This window comes from Neltuma alba, unplaced genomic scaffold (assembly GCF_004799145.2).
Source record: "Neltuma alba isolate B1F8T4 unplaced genomic scaffold, ASM479914v2 tig00011222_pilon, whole genome shotgun sequence".
In the NCBI taxonomy this organism is placed as follows: domain Eukaryota; kingdom Viridiplantae; phylum Streptophyta; class Magnoliopsida; order Fabales; family Fabaceae; genus Neltuma; species Neltuma alba.
In genome coordinates this window covers 60,025-72,836 of record NW_021635944.1, presented here as the reverse complement: position 1 = coordinate 72,836, position 12,812 = coordinate 60,025, and the positions used below count along the sequence as shown (strand labels likewise).

The following is a 12,812-nucleotide window of genomic DNA, read 5'->3' as shown; positions in this document are numbered from 1 at the left end:
AGAATGAAATTGAGGTGATGGTAAGAGATATGATGCAAGCCGGGATCATACAGCCAAGTACCAGTCCATACTCCAGTCCAGTGCTACTGGTGAGAAAGAAAGATGGTAGTTGGAGGTTCTGCGTTGATTACCGGGCCTTGAACAAGATTACCGTACCAGACAAATTCCCTATCCCGGCCATTGATGAGCTGTTAGATGAACTTAGAGGCTCAACCGTATTCACAAAACTGGACCTGAAGTCGGGGTACCACCAGATCCGCATCAAAGCTGGGGATGAGCACAAAACAGCTTTTCGCACTCATGAGGGCCATTATGAGTTTAAGGTGATGCCATTCGGTCTTACTAATGCCCCTTCCACTTTTCAATCCTTGATGAATCATATATTTAGAGAATATTTGCGCAAATTTGTGTTAGTGTTCTTTGATGATATACTTGTTTATAGTATCAATGACGATGCTCACTTGATACATTTGGAGAAAGTGTTGTCTGTCTTGAAGGAAAATCAGCTGGTCATCAATCTTGCAAAATGCAGCTTCATGCAACCAAAGATTGAATACCTGGGCCATATTATATCAAAGGAAGGGGTGCAAGCTGATCCGGCCAAGGTTGAGAGCATGATGAAATGGCCACAGCCCAAGAATGTTGAGTCCTTGCAGGGATTTTTAGGGTTAACGGGGTATTATCGCAGATTTGTCAAGAATTATGGGAAGATTGCGAGCCCCTTAACTGACTTACTCAAGAAGGATGCCTTCAAATGGTCCAGTGAAGCTGCTAAGGCTTTTGAGAGACTCAAATCTGCTATGACGAGTCTACCAGTGCTAGCCATGCCCGACTTCACAATTCCCTTTGAGTTGGAAACCGATGCTTCAGGGACGGGAATTGGGGCAGTTTTGATGCAGAAAGGGCAACCGATTGCTTATTACAGTCAGAAATTGTCCACAAGAGCCCAACACTGCTCTGTTTATGAAAGGGAATTGATGGCAATTGTGATGGCAGTCAAGAAATGGAGGCACTATTTGTGGGGACAGAAATTTCAGATTAAAACTGATCAAAAGGCCCTAAAATATTTGCTAGAGCAGCGAGTCTTGGAAGAGAATCAGTAGAAGTGGGTGTCTAAGTTATTGGGATTTAATTTTGAAATTGTGTACAAGCCAGGGAAGGAGAATAGAGCAGCTGATGCACTCTCAAGACAAGAAGAATCTGCTGAACTGATGGGATTCTCTTTGTGGCAGTATGCAGAAATGGAAGATTTGGAAAAAGAAATCCAAAATGATCCTAAACTCAACCAAATCCTGCATCAAGTTATTTCGAGCAGCAAGGGGGTTGAAGGATATAGCTTAATCAAAGGGTGTTTGCATTATAAAGGAAAACTGGTGTTGCCAAAAAATTCTGCACGGGTTCCTTTACTGATGAAAGAATTTCATGACTCACCAATGGGGGGCCACTCAGGTTATTTGCGCACTTATAACAGGTTATCCAACGTGGTGTATTGGGAGGGCATGAAAAGAGATATCCAGCAGTATGTTGCCGGATGTGAAGTATGTCAAAGAAACAAATACCAGGCCCTTACACCGGCCGAGTTGCTTCAGCCACTCCCCATCCCTCAAGGAGTTTGGGAAGATATAAGTATGGATTTCATCTCAGGGCTACCTAAATCAAGGAGGTATGACACCATACTGGTGGTAGTTGATCGGCTCACCAAGTATGCTCACTTCCTACCCCTCACCCACCCTTTTACTGTCAAGGACGTGGCTGATGTCTTTATTCAGGAGGTGGTTAAACTCCACGGGTTCCCTAGAACCATTATTTCGGATCGAGACAGGATTTTTGTGAGTTTGTTTTGGAAAGAAATGTTCAAACAGGCCGGTACACAACTCTGTCTCAGTTCTGCCTATCATCCGAAGACCGATGGACAAACAGAGGTGCTCAACAGGGGGCTGGAAACTTATTTGAGGTGTTTCACGAGTGAAAAACCAAAACAATGGGTGCAGTGGTTACCATGGGCTGAATATTGGTACAACACAACGCATCAGAGTGCAGCCAATATGACACCCTTTAAAGCGGTATATGGTAGAGATCCCCCTACATTCCTCAAATTACATGATGAAAGTTCAACAGTTGATGCTGTAAATGAGCAAATTCAGACCAGAAATGCAACCATTGCCACGCTCAAGGAAAACTTGCTGAAGGCTCAAGAACAGATGCGGCACCAAGCCAATAAACATAGAAGGGATGTGCAGTTCGAGATAGGAGAGCATGTGTATGTCAGGATCAAGCCTTACAGATTGCACGCCTTGGCTAAAAGGGTCAATGAAAAACTTAGCCCACGCTTTTATGGGCCTTTTAGGATCATGGAAAGGGTTGGGCCAGTGGCATATCGATTAGAACTCCCCCCTACAGCCCGAGTGCACCCAGTTTTTCATGTATCCAACCTAAAGAAGTCTGTTCAACCAGCAATAGCCACCCCCGATTTTCCCACAACTCTATCTGAGCAAATGGAGCTGTAGGTGGAACCCCAGGACGTTTGCAAAGTAAGGAAGCTAACAAATGGTCGTTTGGAAGTGCTCATCAAGTGGAAAGATCTACCAGACTTTGAGAATTCCTGGGAAGACGCTGCAACCATTTCCCAACAGTTTCCTAACTTTCCCCTTGAGGACAAGGTGAGACTTTTAGGGGTGGGAAATGATAGGACCACACAGGCGGGACAGACCTACTCACGAAGACAGAAGGGGATGCAAGTAAATGGAAGTGATGCTTTATAAGTTGACTTTACAATTCCTACCTTTTTGGAGAAAGTGTCAGTAACCTAGGATGTTTTGTGTGCTGTAGACCTGGTTAGTATTAGGATATTCTGGGGGACTGTGTTGACCATTTTTATTCGCTGAGCATATAGTCGTTGGGTTACCCCCGGGAAGGGGAGGTCATTTTTGAAGAGTGTTTTGGTGAGGAGAGTGCTAGCCTCTCGAATGCTAGGTCTAGGAATCATTTTGTGATACACACTGTATTTTTCTGTTTGTAACTTCTTCCCTGTTTCATTAAGAGGAAGAACGGAGTAATATTATTGCGAGGCAGTATTTAAGTTATTCGGTTCTGGTTCCTATCACTTATCAATCGAATGGCCTCCAAAATTCTCAATTTCAGTACCCCTATCCAAAAACTTCTTGAGACCTACCCAACCTCACCTATCATCAATACCATCCCTCAAAAGGTCTTTGAGTGTGTTGTCTTTGTCCATAAACATGATGGGGGCAAACTGGGTGCTAGAGCAGAAAAATGCATTTTCCTCGAGTATTTCTCCACCCAAAAAGGTTATAGGTGTTATTGTCCCTCTACTAGAAAACTCATAATCTCCAAAGACACCGTCTTTTATGAGGATGATGCATACTATCCCAAATTACCCATTCAGGGGGAGAGTGATAGAATAGAATGGCTAATTACACCTGAACCTAAAACCAACTCACATCTTAACCCTCCTGAACCCTCCATACCACAAGAAGAAATACCTGAACCAGAAAACCCAAAACCTACACCTCGACCAGAACAGCCCAAAAGCCCCACAAACAATCCTCACACAATGGAAACGAATGCTGAGATTGATGCAGGGGTGACAGAGCACTCAGGGTCTCAACCAGGAGAACAAGACAGGAGTAGTAGAGTTCCTTCCATTCCAAGGCAGCAACATGATTCCAATCCGGAGTTGGATCCTGAAGAGCTAGGATGGCCTATTGCACTTAGAAAGGGGGTAAGGTCATGTACTCAGCATCCTATTCAAAGATTTGTCTCTTACGGCAATTTGTCTACTAGAATGCAAACCTTTGTGGTGAATAGCTCACAGGTAAAAGTTCCAGAAACATTTCAACAGGCCATGAAAGATCCTAATTGGAAATATGCAGCATACGAAGAGTTGAAAGCCTTGGAGGAGAATAACACATGGGATATTACCACACTCCCTAAGGGGAAGAAAGCAGTGGGTTGCAGATGGATCTTCACCCCTAAGTTCAATCCTGACAGAAGCATCAACAAGTACAAAGGGAGATTAGTTGCAAAAGGGTACACACAAACTTATGGGATTGATTATCAAGAAACGTTTGCACCAGTGGCAAAGTTCAATACCATCCAGGTACTCCTATCCCTAGCCGCCAACCTTGACTAGTCCCTGCATCAACTGGATGTAAAGAATGCTTTCCTAAATGGAGACTTAGAGGAGGAAGTATACATGGAAGTCCCAAATGGAGTAATAGCTCCACCCAATTCGGTTTGCAAACTGAAGAAGTCATTATATGGCCTGAAACAGTCTCCACAAGCATGGTTCGATAGGTTTGCCAAAGCAATTAAAAGATTTGGTTACAACCAAGGTCAAGCGGACCATACCCTTTTCGTCAAACACAGTGCTGGAAAGGTAACGATCTTAATTGTGTATGTGGATGATATAGTCATAACTGGTGATGATGAAGCTTCTATCGCTCAACTCAAGAGAGCCTTGGCAAGGGAATTCCAAGTGAAGGACCTAGGACAAATGAGGTACTTTCTTGGAATGAAGGTTGCTAGATCTAAAAAGGGTATAAGTGTGTCCCAATAGAAATACACACTTGATTTACTCCACGAAACAGGGATACTTGGGGGTAAACCGAGTGAAACACCTATGGAAGAGTCATGCAATCTAGAGGTTAAACCAGAAGGAATACCAGTTGACGCAGAAAGGTACAGAAGACTTGTGGGAAAACTGATCTACTTGACCCATACACGACCTGACATCAGCTATGCAATCGGCGTGGTAAGCCAATTTATGCACCAACCTCAGGAAGAACACATGGAAGCAGTGTATAGAATCCTGACCTACCTCAAACTCAATCCTGGAAGAGGAATATTCTTTAAAAGGGGAAATACAAGACACATAGAGGTCTACACTGATGCAGATCATGGGAGAGCTGTGGATAACAGGAGATCTGTCACAGGTTATTGCACTTATGTTTAGGGAAACCTTGTCACTTGGCGGAGCAAGAAACAGACCGTGGTCTCAAGGAGCAGTGCTGAAGCTGAGCTGAGAGCTGTAGCACTGGGGGTATGTGAAGGAATGTGGGTGATCAGACTCCTGAATGAACTAAGAATTCCCTATGAAGGTCCAATGAAACTTTGGTGTGACAACCAAGCCAGTATTGAAATGACAAAGAATCCGGTGTATCATGACCGAACAAAACATGTCGACATTGATCGGCACTTTATCAAAGAGAAAGTAGAAGGGGGTATCATCAACTTGAACTATGTGCGCTCATCTAATCAGATTGCTGACATCATGACCAAACCTTTGGCCAGAGTCAAGTTTGAAGGGCTTCGAAGCAAGCTGGGAATGGTTGACATCTACTCTCCAGCTTGAGGGGGAGTGTTAGAAAGCCCATGATATTCTCAGATCTCTACCCATGATTTTAACTACAAGATCAATCCCTAATTATGTGCTACTATATCTCTAATTAATTGTAATTCAATTTTGATTGATTGTAACCGGATTCCCTCACCCATCCGGACTCTATATATTGTAGCCTATCATATGAAATAATATATGAGAGTGAATTACTCAAAATAATTACTTAGCTACAAATGGTAAGTATATCAAATAATTGTGCTTTATTATGTTTCTTATTCCTATATTACACTTTCTAATGAATAATTCTTTTGTCACGAGTTGATCACTACTTTCCCAGTCTTAGACACAAGATATCAAATGCTGTTTAGACTAATTAAATTGCAGGAGCTTGGCAATGATCAATGGCAGGGTGACACGGCCAATGATGATCAAAATAGAAAGTACCTTCAACAGCGATAACAAAGAAGACAATGCTGCCTACAGCATTTATTTTAAGATAAACCTCCCCAATTTGACATAAATTTAGGGCCAATGGATGTCTGAATGTTTATATTAACATGATTTACATGCCCATGAAACACTAAAATATTCAAGTCATGAGAAGCAAGTAAACCTGAAATTTAGGGTCATTATTTTGTGCCAGTGTACTTGCAAGTAAACGAGTCTGTTCCATTGCCGCTAAGTTTGGAAAATTTGCACCTCCCATCTGACCTGCAGACGACAATTGAGACTGCAGAACAAATAGTAAGAGAAAATTAATTAGAAAAATTAACTGAACATAATCACATATAAAGCTTTGGAAATTAATATCAACAATAGCAGGAAAAAAGGGAGAAGCAGAAGAGAGTATGTACAATGTAACAATACTTGAAGGGAAAATTACAATAAGGTCCCAAGGAAAGAAAATAATTACAAGATAAGTCACAGAGGTTGTCATGCTCTACTCTAAAACTTGTCATTACAAACTGCTTAGGTTGTTATTGGGACTTTTTAATAATTATTTCCCTTCCTTGGGACTTGTTGTAATTCTCCCATACTTAAAAGCACATTGTATATTATTGAAGATGCCCCATATCAGGAATATTTATTAGTATACTTCATGCATTCAAAATCTACCCTTTTAGGATGTTCCAATAATTAGATAAACGCCAAGACAAGAAAAATATTAAACAGATAAATATATACAATACATGCATAAAATTAAAAAAGATGGTTATTGTTAAATTTCTGTGCAAATAGTAATTTGTTACTCTGCATTGCAAGGGACAGCTTCTAGTTAACATGCATCATACGTTATCAAAGTCCAGATGAATTCATTAGAGCCAAAATGAATTATGTTTCCAATATGCAACATTCAAAACGAGTGCAGACAATAAGAAAAATAACACTAGCTGTAGAATCATTTGCAAAAATTTGATGAGCAAAACTGTGTTGTATACCCTACTTTGAATTAGATTGAGTATTTATTGATCTCTATGGTTTTGAACACTTCTCTTTGGTTTAGGTTCAAGTACCGAAAAGTAGACTTGATTTCCCCCAATAAGTGGAATCATCATAGTGTGTTAGTGTGTGTGTGTGTGTGTGTGTGATTAGGCTAGAGGCTCAGGGCGGCAGCATATCATCTTAGCTGGTAAACATTTTAGAAAGCAGAAGCATCACTAGATGAGTACAAATAAGAAGGATAAATAACCTCCAGGAAAACAAAAGGAAAATAGAAAAGTCAGTTGAACAAGCACAACACTGCCCATTGCTTCTCCATATCCAAAATATAATCCTAGAGCCAAACACCGCAAAGAATCTGAAAACAGAATCCTTGCACATAGACTTCTTGAAGAATTGAAATCTGTGTTGAAGTGGTTATCAAGATTTGGGGTGATGACATGGCTATGCTAGAAGAACAAAAAAAATCATTGAGAGCCAAAAAGATCTGATGAAGACCTGAACATTCTCAATTATCGCATATGCATGATGGCAGAAGGTTTACGTAGGTATTGATGCAATCTTCAGATCAATGATTCTCAATTTCTCAATTACAGAAATCAAAACCAAAACCTGATAAAAACACTCATTCTAAATTTGAATTCCTGAACAATTAATCAAACAAAATGCACCATATTTGGGAATCATTAACCAAGAAGTTTGAACTGTTAGGTAAAGGTCCACCAATGGCTTCTTATATCTCAAACTAGTTTAAATTCACAATTTAAACAGTGTAGCAATGCAAATATAGAATGGTATCAGAAAGTTCAGCACACTAGTATCGTTAAATAAAGCACATAAGAACAGAATCGTAAGAGTTTCTCACTTGCTCAAATTCGGAGACCCAGCCATTCACGCCATGTTGTTGCTCGAAAGAACGAGCCCAAGCATCAGGATTAGCATGAATTTCCCTCTGTTGATGAAATTCATTAATCCATCCATCTGCCACATGAGCAGCAGGTTGCAAGTTACCTTGGGACTCATTCCAATAGTCCTCAAGTTCCCGAAATCTTCCAGGCCCATGTCCCTTATCATGAGTGTTAGTTTCAATATCCAACGAGCATAGGAGTGCATTTAACTGAAAAGTAAATAGTCTTGATGAGTAAACAAAATTCGAGCAATTAAATTTAAGAGAAAGGATGATGATCACATTTTATTTCAGTACAACAGCGTAACAAATGTAGAAAAATAATAAACGAGTGCCCGTGGAGATAAGTGCCTTGGACAACATGACATGCTTTACATATGGAAAGTTCGCATACTCCAAAGGAAGAGTTTCCCTTATTCTAAGCAAAAATTTCATCAAGGATACAAACCATAAAGTGATACAAATTGTTACTCAACTTGGTAATACCAGAGGTCAGGTCAGCTCAATATATGGAAAAATTCACCAAACAAATAATTACTTTTTTCTTTGAAGGAGAGGAGGACAGCAGGGTAAAGGTAGCGTGATATTTCCTCCTTCTTTGCAATATCTCTAAGCTACATCAAACTGGTCCAGATTCACTAGATACAGCCAAATCTTACAAAAGATGCCAAATAAATAGCCCCAGAGGAAGTGGCCACTCTACAAATTAAATATGCATAAGCAGTTGGTTTCCATCAAAGAGAAGCTATTCCAATAATGATCTACTACTTCATTACTTAATTCTGATGAATGTTCACTCCCATTCTTACTAAACATTAGCTCAACCACAATTGATGCTTGAACAAGGTAGCCAAAGGCAAAAGTTGCCCTTACCAAAAAGGTTCCTTCAGGTTGTAGATTATATAGAAAGCACTTGCCAAGTAAGGAATGGGTAAGTAACAAAAAAATAACATAACAAAAAACTGCAACTTGACTACTGACAAATAAAATGATAAACATGATGTGATTCCCCAATGCGTGATTCAACTAGAACAGAAAAGATCCCAAGAAAAAGCCCGATAAAGGCTGCAGCAGTTTGTTTCAATAAGCTTTTTGAGCACCTTGCCTTAGTGCTCAAGGAAGCTCACTCTGAAAACACTGAACTCCAACCTTTAACTACCTCCCTTTTAACTCATGAAAACAGTTCAATACTTGAAGGAGAACTACATAGGGATGCATACTATAATCAGGTTAGTAAAAGAGAAGTCAAGGAGAAGAAGATGAAGGCATGCATGATTTTGAACTTCCTTACTTGGGCATTAATGAATTCTTCACTTTTATCTGCAAAAAGATGCCTGGCCATTATACTGCTACGGTCACGTATGCATTGTTTATCACCTTCAGACAAACCCAATAATGGAAGAGGAGAAGGATGAAAAGGGATTCCACCACGGCCACTGTCAAGAAAGGAGTGCAAAAAGCTGGATAAAACCCTCTGTGGTGTCCCTGACATTGATTGAGACAAGAGGAATTTCAGTATTTAGGATAGGCATCTCAAAGACTCAACAGCAAAAGGTTACATCACCGTCGGCCGAGATTGGCCCCCCGGGGGGTGTTTGGAGGCTCTAATTTAAGTAAAGCTCCAATTTGACAACTCCAACATTACACATTCCATTAGAAATTCTTCCCAAACAAACTAAAAAAAGATAAAACAAGAGAACACACCCTTAAAGAACTAATCCATTAGTTTTATCTCATATTGATTGTGGCCAATCAAAACATGCTACTTCATAAAAGTACCAATATTCTCTTCTTCTTCTTCTTTTTTCCAGGTACATTCGCATGGTAGATGGTGGCATGTTGCCATTATATCCACCATTGAAGCACTAAAGTTGAGGAATTTTGATTACTAGAATAATGAATACTAAACATGGATGGCTTTAGTGATAAAAGTAGAGCTCAACTGAAGCGATCTGTAAAGAATGGACCCATGTCCTCTAGACACTGGGCGATACTTCATATTTCATGAGAATATTTTAGGACTTTGCCCTGCGCCACGCTTCCAAGGAAGAGATTAAAGAACTGGAATTACCATCCAATAGTCGCGGAACATAATCTACTTTATCGTTGAAGATGTCCTGTTCAGAAATTGGGAACTGACCGACTCTACCTTGAGCCGGAGGCCCATGAAGATGCTGTATCTCATTCCACGTATCCTCGAAGCCTGCCCGATCAGCTGACCGGAAACTATGGAAAAACTGTGAGCCCTGTCATAAGCAGCTCACAAACTTAAGGTCATCAAGAGCCAGAGGAAGACACAGAAAAATTGAGAATTAAAATGGAAAGAAGACCAAACCTGAGAGCTACCATCCGCAAACGGTTTATCAGATTCCAATCCCGGAAGCTCATTCAAATTTTGACGAGCCTCTGAGTAAAATTGAAGGCCAGAGTTCGTAGGAGTAGTTGCAGGAATCTCCTTGAGCCTCTCCTGTTTCAATAAGAAGTCCAGATACGATATAAATAAGGTCACTAAAAACAACTGCTATCAAAACAGTTGACTCCATATTCAAATATGAACATGCCATCACTTCCTCTAACAGAAAAGTTGGTAAATTGAAAGGGAAAAACAATTACTTTATTACGTGAATGAAGAATAACCCAACCCCACCTGTGTCTTAGAGGAAGTGCCTAAAAGAGCGGTGGCCAAACCTCCAAGGGGATTAGAAGCAGAGGAAGAAGAAGATGGATCAGGGCAAGAGGTTGAACCAGTAACAAGGTCCCGCATCGCCATAGCTCCGGCTTTTTCAAATTCAGTCAATACAAGCTGCTGATAACGATGTGATATCACAGCGATTATCCTGCAATTCTCTTCTTTACGATCCTCCGCCCGCACGAGCTCGGCAACCGTGTTCCCCGAGCCGTCTTCGAATGGTTTCCCCACGTGATTGGTATTATTATCCACATATTATTTTGTTCCGGTTCTGAGAAATTATCATTGTCGTATTTACTTCACAAATGGTAATAACTATTTGAGCCCTAACCACTGGGGAACAAAATTTCTTTAATGAATCTGAACCGTTGAGATTTTCGCAACACTGGATGGGTATAAAGATGAGATCTGAATTCTCCAATCTGGACTGTGGGGATCCTGATTTAAACTTTTTATTTGAATTGAATTTTTACTTATAATTAATTTTTATAATCTACATTATTTTTACTAAAAATAACAAGAATTAAGTTAAATTGAATACGAACCTTTCAATTCTTTTATAGCGTGAAATCCAATCTCGTTGAAGGAGCACAATTCTTTTACCATCTGAAGCACCAATTTTATTAGTTTGTCAAATATCTATCATGTCTAGAAAAAATTAATCGTTTCATCTATGGTGCAACATTTGTTTTTCTTTTCTAGGATCTACAAAGCTAGTTGTGACCTTTAAAGGAAAGGATTTAGCCTCACTAACTAGGTAGAAAATGGGAAAATTTGGGGACAAGTTAATTATAAAATGAGACCTGAAATATGTTAGGTTTTGAGGTCCTCAGATAGCAATAAGTTTAAGGGGTAAAAGATCAAATTACTCTTAATGTTTAATAGATGAGAAAGAGGGAAAATTAGAAAGAAGAAATGGTATTAAGGGGACATATGCTAGAATCAAGTAATGAAAAGATAGAATGGGACCCACGATAACTTGCTTCTTGTAACCCTCAACACAAAAAACGAAACGGATGATCAACATAAGACTTTAAGAGAACATGTCTCTTACAACTATAGTCATGAAAACACCACAAGATTGATTAATCCCTTGATATTATCGAGTATTCTCACCAAAATGTGAGGATACAAGCAAGGCTCACACAAGAGAAATAAAATTCTCATATTGTTAATTATTCATGAAACATCCTTCCTTAAACCTTCTTAAGTACGCATTTGGAAGCATTAAGGTTTAAGCAGGTCACAAAACAAGCCCGTGTATTGAATATTTAACATTTGCTTCTCAGTTACTGTTCACTGGAAAATTTTCAGATTTTTTGTCCAACTTTAAAAAATCATAACTAATTATAGAAAAATCATATTGAGGTGGTTCAAAATTCTATTTGAAGCTCTTTAAATTCTCTATAGGAGAAAAATATAAAACTAGACTCAACCCTTGTCAATTCGTACAGTTTATTCATGAAAGTTTACTATTTATTTGGTAAAAACTGTATTTTCCAGTTTCTCTACCCTAACTTTGATCAAACATAATTATTAGCACACATCTATTTTGAGTGATCTATCACTTTTTAAAAGCTCAGAATGTGTACTTTAACAATGTCAAATTTCACAAGTAGAATTAATCATATGTCTCACTTCTACTCTATTATTATTTAGTTGATAGCATACCAGGAGGCATTGAATATGGAGGTCATGAAGCCCAAATAGCACGCCTTCTGTTAGAAGCCCAACAAGCCCTCTAGAGTGTTCAAGGGATTTATAGCTCAAGAATACTTACGTGGAGGAGAACATGGATCATTCCTTGGATGATGACATGGATACATATGGAGCTTAACATGACATATGGAAGGCCGCCCCGAAAACCACCATGGTATATAAGTCATCAGAGTATGAATATTTGGACTTTGAGAAAGATAAGAGCATGTTCTAAGAGCCCAAAAGGAGCATTTGAAGCCAATTCTTGTGTTATTAAAGGCCCAACACAATTATATGTGCCTGGAGGAATCCATTAGAGCTATAATCTTTTAAATTGGGGCTCAAATGCATTGTGTTATGGACTATGGGAGTTTCAGAACGTGATTCAACTATATTCAAGCCCAAATGGATGCCTAAAAGGCCCATGCATGCTTATGGACGTGAATAGTAATTATGAAGATCCATTTGGAAGGTCCAAGAAGATTCAAGAAGCATCAAGTGTGATATTATTGACATTAATTAGGATTTTGTTTGCTTTAATTAGTTTCCTATTTTACAGTTTCTTATTTTCAAATAGCAGACTTGTTCTTGAAGTTTAAGCTATTTCCTTTTATTTCTATGTAATAAATGGTGCCTCCCATAGTCAAATAATCATTAATGAGGCATCACCCTTAGCATTTATGTCTTAGGATGCTAATTCTAGAGTGTTCTATTGT

General features: G+C 39.3%; 1 protein-coding gene across 1 annotated transcript in view; it reads right to left on the bottom strand.

Moving 5' to 3' along the window:
- LOC114762583 (peroxisome biogenesis protein 5) overlaps positions 1–10,618 on the bottom strand; it is a 30,313-nt gene extending 19,695 nt beyond the window's left edge. Inside the window, exons 1-6 of the mRNA XM_028952088.1 lie at positions 10,357–10,618; positions 10,045–10,176; positions 9,781–9,955; positions 9,001–9,194; positions 7,668–7,919; positions 5,976–6,092 (exon numbers count right to left, since the gene is read on the bottom strand). Of these exons, the coding sequence (XP_028807921.1) occupies positions 5,976–6,092; positions 7,668–7,919; positions 9,001–9,194; positions 9,781–9,955; positions 10,045–10,176; positions 10,357–10,479 (993 nt within the window). The 5' untranslated portion in view covers positions 10,480–10,618. The remainder of the gene's footprint in view (positions 1–5,975; positions 6,093–7,667; positions 7,920–9,000; positions 9,195–9,780; positions 9,956–10,044; positions 10,177–10,356) is intronic.
- Positions 10,619–12,812: the final 2,194 nt, after the last annotated feature.